Source organism: Camelus ferus, chromosome 32 (genome assembly GCF_009834535.1).
Source record: "Camelus ferus isolate YT-003-E chromosome 32, BCGSAC_Cfer_1.0, whole genome shotgun sequence".
NCBI lineage: Eukaryota > Metazoa > Chordata > Mammalia > Artiodactyla > Camelidae > Camelus > Camelus ferus.
This window is the reverse complement of record NC_045727.1, coordinates 19,585,298-19,593,341: the sequence shown is the minus strand read 5'-3', so window position 1 is coordinate 19,593,341 and position 8,044 is coordinate 19,585,298. Positions and strand designations below refer to the sequence as shown.

At 49.1% G+C, this 8,044-nt stretch overlaps 1 protein-coding gene across 5 annotated transcripts in view; it reads left to right on the top strand.

Moving 5' to 3' along the window:
- The first annotated feature begins 4,047 nt into the window (after positions 1-4,047).
- Positions 4,048-8,044, top strand: part of RBM19 (RNA binding motif protein 19) — a 131,646-nt gene continuing 127,649 nt past the window's right edge. For all 5 annotated transcript variants that reach the window (XM_014562298.2, XM_014562297.2, XM_014558491.2 and 2 more), the window contains exons 1-2: positions 4,048-4,201; positions 7,653-7,835. In XM_014562298.2, the coding sequence (XP_014417784.2) occupies positions 4,166-4,201; positions 7,653-7,835 (219 nt within the window). In that variant the 5' untranslated portion in view covers positions 4,048-4,165. The remainder of the gene's footprint in view (positions 4,202-7,652; positions 7,836-8,044) is intronic.

Below are 8,044 nucleotides of genomic sequence, written 5' to 3'. Positions count from 1 at the left end.
GATGGCCTCACCACACGTCTGGTGGTCGGGGAGCTGTCACAGGGGGCAGAGGAGTGGCCAGGGTGCGTGTCTCTCCTCCTCCAGGTTGACCTCCAGGTTCTCAGGGTGCACAGGGCCCACAGAGAGCCTGGCAGCACGTGGGCCCCAGGGGGGCCTGGGCTCAGAACTGGTGCTGCTGCTTCTGCCTCATTCTGCTGCTCAAAACAAGTCCCCCAGCCGGTCCTGGTGGGAAGACCGGCAAATCTCGAGGATGTGGATAAAGGGAGGAAACAATGGGGGGTCATCCTTGCACTCACTCCATCACCGCTGGGTTGGAATTGTGGCTGCATGACATTTACACTTCTATTAACAAACATGGGTAACAGCTAGTTTACAACATTGTCGCCATATGGATCAGGGACCATGCACAACAACATGTGCAGTTCCAGCCCTTCCTCCCCAGCTTAATCACAACAATTGCCTTAACCCCCATTTCTGCATAACCCTCTGAACAAGTCAATGGCCAGCTTTCAAGGCTCACTGCCTCCAGGAAGCCTTCCCTGAGAGCACACTGACCCACCATGACCAGAGCGCCACCTTTGGAAAGCCCTTCTACACGTTCAAATAACTGATGCCTAAAATGCCTTTGGGCACTACCCTTTCTACTTAAAATGTCTCAAGTCCCCAACTCATGGGCCCCAGAGAGCCCAGCTTCCTCCGCAATATTGCTGTTGGTAAATGAAATAGATTTTTTTTAATGGATCAAACGCACCCAGCAACAATTACCTCAGTTCCCCCAGCCATCCTGTCCTCCTTCCTGGAGGACGTCATGGTTACCACTTTCTCATCTGTTCCCTTAGAGATAGCCAAGCATGGGATCAGCAAACATTTCCTATAAAGAACCAGGCTGTAAAAAGATTTGGTTTTGCAGACACATGGCCTTTGTCACACCCACTCACCTCTGCTGTCGCGACACAAACAAGACACACGCAAGACATACATGACTCTGTGCGGCTCGGTCCCCACACAGTTTTCTTGATGGACACAGAAATTTGAATTTGACATCACTCTCATGAGTCACACAATATCACCTTGCTTTTGATGTGTTGTTTTTCAACCCCTTAAACATGGGGAGACCCTTCATAGCTGTGAGACCATGACAAAACTGGTGGCAGGCCAGCTTGGGCCCAGGACCTGGTCTGCTGCCCCACATGCAGAAGCAGCCGTGCCTGGAGAAACCCCCCACCTGCCTTTATTTTTTCTACACCGAAGGCAGCCTCCTCCCGCACTGCACTTTTTGCCCTTTGTAACATGTCTTGGTGATTCTTCCCCATCTGTAGACACTGATCTCCTGAATCCTTCTCTTTTCATGGTCGAAATATCTTTTAAAGAGATATTTAATGAACGCTATAGGAGAATCGTGTTCGATTTGCAGAACAGCAGTAAGACGGAGCTCCCTTGTACCCTGCACCCAGGTTCTCCTGTTCTTAGCATGACTCTGGTATCTTTGTCACAACAAATGCTCGCATGTGGATATGTGGTTACTAACGGAAGTCCAGGCATTGTCTGGATTTCCTCGCTTTCCCCCGATGTCCTTCTGCTTTTCCAGAATCTCGTCCTGTCTCTGTAGGCTCCTCCTGGCTGTGACCGTTTCCCAGGCAGCTCTGGTTTTTGTGACCTTGGCAACCATGAGGATGCCCCCCACAGGCACTTGTCTGATGTTTTCTTATAATCAGCTCCTCTTTCCGTGGAAGAACTCAGGAATCCGATTTTCTCTCCTATGTTCTCCAGACCTTCCAAAGCCTCTCCCCACCTCTAGCCTTTCCCTGGTGGGAAATTAATTACCGCAGGGTCCAGGCAGACTTCTCGCTGCCCTGTGTACACTTGTGAAGGTCGCTGTGATTGATTGGAGCCATTTTTAGGTTTACCTGCTTTTTTTTTTTAAATCCCCGGGTGTCATCAGAGAGGCCAGCCTGGTGGCGTCCAGGTGCCTCTGGATTATATTTGCTGGGAGAGCCAAAGAGGCAGGAGACAAAACGGGAAGGCAGGAGAGCCAGGAAGACTAATAATAATGTTACAAGATGGCTGTTTATTAAATGCAGGGGGATACAGAGCCCAGGAACGGTTCCTCCTTTCCCCACCACGACATGTGGCGACCATATTTTCCCGGCCCAGAGTTAAGCTGGGACGTGCAATTGGCCAAAAGCATTCCTTTTCTTTTAATACCTTTGAAAGGCCTTCTGATTTGTGAATTTCTTTAGGGAAGGCTACGTTTCGTTGTGCGTTTTAATAAAGGCAGTTCATGAAAATAATAAAGTAAAAGTGCATGAAACCAGGACTGGCAACGGCGACCCACACTTGCCCCCTCATAAAAGGCTAATATCTCTGGGCTGCCTCATAAAGCCTGCTCCAGCCTGTCCTGACCAGGGGCGCCGCGTGCAGAAAACAACCCCTTAATCGTCATTTAATTAAAGAGCACTTTCATACGTATCAATATGTATCTGCTGAATAAATGAATGGCTTTGAAACACAGTGACCTCTTGGCACCCACTCTAGGCCTCAGGGCACATTTTTACACGGGTATGTGTGTCTTCTTTGAATAGACAGCCTGCATAAGATGTGGGGAGGGTGAGCTCTGATCTTCAGGGTAACCTGCTACCGGGCAAGTAAATCCTCAAGCAGTGGGTTGAAGAGATGCCCACAGCTACTCCCCGGACCCTGTGAACGTGATGATCTTCTTTGGAAAAGGGTCTTTATAGACACCAAGTTAAGGGTCTTGAGATGAGATCATCCTGGACTTAAGATGGGCCCTAGACCCAATAGCAGGTTCCCTAATAAAAGACAAGAGAGGGCCATAGATGACATTCAGACGCCGGAGGGGAGAAGTCCACGTGGAGATGGGGGCAGAGATTGGAGCAATGCAGCCACAAGGCCCAGGTTCCCCCGGAACCACCAGGAGAAGCAGGAAGGATCCTCCCGTTGAGACTTCTGGGGCCGCTCAGCCCTACCTGACGTCTTGGTTTTGGATTTCTGGCCTCCAGAACTGTGAGAGAACACACTTCTATTATTCTAAGGCATTAAGTCTCTGGTAATTTGTGCTAGGTGGTAGGAAACCAATACACCCCATCATCCTATATTGACAGGAAAAAAAAAAAGCACAACCTAAAAGATGAGAATTGTTTTATCTGGTGGACTTACTGAAGACGTAAGTCCAGGAGGACACAGCTGCTCAGGTTGCTCTGAGGGACAAAGAGGTAAGTGAGGAGCCGGGATATATAGGAATTTTTGCTGGAAAAATAACCACAAGATTACTGTTAATCACAGTAATGTCTAAAAACAGACATCTCAAGTTAATGATTTTAGTGTTTTTCTCTGTATGGCTCGTTGACATTATCCCTTTAATATGCATTTTAGCTACCTATGGCCAGTACCCTGTTTTTCTCATTCTAAATTCCCCGGAAAGTGTACCTTTAGGGGGCAGCTGCAGTGGCTGATGGCTTTAGGGCCACTACTGAAACGGCAGGTGATAGTCTTTGTCCATATCCATCACTTAATGCTACTTAGTATTTAATAGCTATGTGATTTTGAGCAAGCGGTTCCCGGTTGACTTACCTGGTTCCCAGTTTACCGCCTGCAAATGGGATGTTTGTTTCCAAATGGCACATTCTAAAATTTACAGGGGATATTCAGTAATTGATTCACGGAGCCTGGCAGCCTCTCTGAGCCTCAGTTGCCCCGTCTCTAAAAGAGAGACAAGATTCCCCAATCCGGCCCCCATTCGCAGGGCTGTTTCAGAACTCAATAACGGAATAAAATAGCAGAAGGGGGCTAAAATGATTTCCACGCCTAAGCAGCGCTCAAACACTAGGCCCACGACACGCAACCTCCCATCAGTGTTAGGAACCAGCGCCCCCTGGCAACTTGGCCACCGCGTTGGTCTCCGGGGCCACCGCAAAACAGCCTGCGCCTGCGCAGAATGCAAACGCGCAGACCCGCCCCTTGGAGGGCGTGACTTCCGTGGGTAGCTCTTTGGCCACGCCTATTTCCGGAGGGGCGGGCTACGTCAGGAGCACGTGACTTCGTTCCGGTTCGCCAAAGATGGCGGCGCCCAGAGGTCTAGCGTGAGAGTGGTTAGTGGGAGTCGCTGTTCATTTGTATTGGAATCAAACAAGTGGGACCGTGCGCCATGTCGCGACTGATCGTGAAGAACCTCCCGAATGGGGTGAGTGCAGAGCCTGGACTTGAGAATCTGAAATTGGGACCAGCCAGGAGCTGGAGGTTGGGAGAGAGGCGGCTGGGGAGAATCGAGGGGCCTTCCCTCTGGGGCAGGATTCCGGGTGGGTTCAGAACAAAAGAAAAGGGTGGGGGGCAGGATTCTCTGCAAATCCCCATTTGACAGTTTGGAGAGAGGTACAGTGAGTGCACAAGGTTTCACAGCCGGCCCGTTACTACCTGATCCCAGCCAGACACCTCTTTGCCAGGGAGATGCCAGCCCCCACGTTGTGTGAATGCCTTGCTTCCGCAACCCTCCTGTCGGATCATCTTTGTTGTTGTTGACTGGTGACTGGGTCAGACACTGTACCTATAGTCCTCTCCCACTCGGGACACTGTCGGGGAGGAAAATGGGGAGTAATAGGCTGAGGACCTCCGTTCCGGTTCTCACTCAACGCCTTTAGGGCTGGTAGGAATAGTTTAAGAAAACCGAGTGAGTGTGAAAGGTTTTAAACCGTTTATCCTGTAAGTGAGAAGGGGTAACCCAGTCATACCTGTTTCCCTAGAGTCTAGCACAGAACCTAACACGAGGTAGGCATCCAATAAAAACATGACGAATAAATGAGTGAAGAAATAGATGAATGTGTGGTGTCAGATGACTAGGTGCTGTGTGCCCAAGTGGTTCATCCATCCCAGTTTCACTGTGGCTTTTCTTAGATGGAGAGCCCCTATACCACTGGTGTGGCCAGTAAGCTCCATCCCCAAAGTACAGAATGTGCCATTTGGATGGCATGAGACATCTTCTGTACTCTTGACTCTAATCGGTGGGGAGCCTCTCTTCTAAGGAAGAGTAAGAACACAAAACTATTTCTGTTTCATTGTTGTAGTTTTTTTAACTTTACCACCACTATCTTTGCCCCCCCTACTCCCCATACGGATTGCAGGGAGATGGAGAGGGGCACTTATCACACTATTTAAAAAATTCAAACAGTACAGTAGTGTATAAATAGAACAGAGTCTTCAGTTCCATCTTGTCTCCATTTCTCTCCAGGAGTAACCGTCTTCATGGCTTGTTTTTAGGACTCCTCATAGACATCGCTCTACATCCGAATAGTGAGCTCTTGCCTTCATTTCTTGGCTTATTTACCCCAGTGACTATCTGCTGAGCCCCACTGTGAAAGATAGGAAACCTCCATCAGCAATTCCTCCCTTCTGGTCTTTGTTATTTATTGTTTTTAATTCTTCCACCCATTTACTATAAATAGTATACCATTAAAATATCTGTTGATCCATCTATCAGCTTTCAACAGTGTCTCTTGATGCCTCAGTCTGATGGATAAGGATTTTAGCCTGGCTCCTCCCTCTTCCCCTCCCAGCTAGCATCTCATTGTGCTTTTCAGCACAACTGTCCTCTTTTTGTTGCTTGTTTTGTCTGATGAATGAAAGAGTTAATAAAAACAGTAGTAATAGTAGCTAACATATGCAGAGCTTACCATGTGCCAGGCACTGCTCCAAGTGCTTTAGGTAAAGTAACTTATTTAAACTTTACTATAACCGTACGAGGGAGGTTCCGTTTTTATGCTCATTTTAAAGGTGAAGGGGCCAAGGTACAGCAAGGGAAAGTGATTTGCCTGAGATCACACATGGCGGGTAATTCATAGAGCAGGGGTTGAACTGAGCAGTCTGGTTCTAGAATTTGCATTCTTGATCACTACAGCATACTGGCTCTTAGCACAAGTGCATGCATTTGTCTTCATTCCTTCCCAACAGATAAACACCTAATGGTGAGTTCTTGTTATGTTGCTGACTTTGTAGATCGAGGTGGCTAAGGCTTGGTCCCCTTTTATGGTGCTTGGAGTCTAGTGAAGGAGACACACCAGATCATTCTGGCAGAGGGTGCGGGGATTGAAGTGTGTGAGGACAGAGGGGCCGGTCACCTGACTCACCTGAGGAATCTAGGAGGGGCTTCCTGGGGGAGCTCAGGGTTGAACTGAGAATGCGGAGGACTTAGCCAGGGCCTGCCTGGGAAGATTTCACCCATGGGAGATGGCAGTAGTAAAACCTCAGAGGCGAGACACAGAGAGAGGTGCAAGGAATTTGTCAAGAGATACAAGAGGTGGGTCAGGAGCAGATCATGGAGAATCTTGGTTATTTGAACCTTTAGTGTTAAGTTCCCAAAGGTTTCTGACAGAGGAATGATGGGTCGGACTTGAGTGTGGTCTCTCCCGGGGGATGAGGAGATGAATTCACTGCCTTTTATGCGTCTGACCTGAGCCCCAAACCTTGGACAGATCATTTATCCTCTGTGAGCTTCATTTTCTCCTGAAGAAAATTTGAATAATCATTCTGAACTCATAGAGTGATTGTAAGATTTTAATGAGATCAGAGTTATTAAGGCACCTGCCTCTGAAAATATCCTTTTTTCTCTTTTAGGGGGGCCGCCAAGGCCTCTCGCGTCTTCACTTTTAGATCTTCTTTTGGCTGTTCATGGGGCTCTGCATGTCCCCTCAACCCCACTCCCCCCGCTACACACAAATCTCCCTATATCTGCTTAGAAAAGTCTGCTGAGTGGTGAGGGCGGCCTGGCTGCAGTGAGGATGGTGGTGCCGGACTCTCTGACCAAATAATAATAGTATCACTGTGTTAGTTTTTCTCTCGCTCCTACAATAAATTACCACAAACTTAGTGACTTAAACCAGATGAATTTTTATTATCTTACACTTCGGGGGGTCAAAAACCTTAAAAATCAAGATGTCAGCAGGGCTGCATTCCTTTTGGAGACTCTAAGGGATAATCAGTTTCCTTGCCCTTTCCAGCTTCTGGAGGCTGCCTACATTCCTTGGCTCGTAGCTACATCCTAAATCCTCAAATCCTAAATCTGTCCTCTGTTTCCATCATCACATCCTTTTTCCAACTCTGGTCCTCCTGCCTCCCTCTTACAGGGACCCATGTGATTACATTGGGTCTACGCGGATAATCCAGGATGATCTCAAAACCCTTCATGTGGTAACACCTACAGACTCCCTTTGGCCACTTTTACGTAAGGTCACACCTTCGCAGGTCCCAGGGATTAGGACATGGACATCTTTGGGGGTGCGGGGCGGTGGGGGGGGCGGTGTTTCCATTCGTCTGTCTGTACAGTTGGCAAACACTTGTGTGGTTTACCGTGTTCCTTCATTCACATGTTTATTCTGATGTGTTTATTAGGGATCTGCTACGTGGCAGATGCTGGGCTCCTGGTATAACAGGTCTCCTTGTCTTCTGAGCAGCCTATGGGGCGGGGGGCGATTTCATTGCAGCCACTCATCGATGAAGTGGGTAAGGGGTTTGAGCTGGAACCAGGTCCAACCGCAGAGCACCCGCGGCTCCCGCCCTGTCTGCGGTCACCTCTGGGGAATCCCGCGGCCTCGGGTTCCCAGCCCAACCATCCCCTTGTCTCGTCGCCCCCCCTCCCGTCCTAGATGAAGGAGGAGCGGTTCAGGCAGCTGTTCACCGCCTTCGGCACGCTGACGGACTGCAGTCTCAAGTTCACCAAAGATGGCAAGTTCCGCAAGTTTGGCTTCATCGGCTTCAAGTCGGAGGAAGAGGCCCAGACGGCGCTGAACCATTTCAACAGGAGCTTTATTGACACGTCCCGGATCACGGTGAGTCAGCTGGACCTCGGCCCTGCCTGTCGGAAGGGATGCCACATGCCCCTTCACCCCACACTCAAGTCCAGAGCCCGCCCCCTGCCAGCCCGTGATGCCTTTGGTCTTCCTCCCTGTCCTCTTAAACTACCTGGGGGTTTTCACTCACCCGTCGTCAGGTGCTCAGTTAAAGCCCACTGGGAATTTAGGTGTTGGGAATTTAAAGA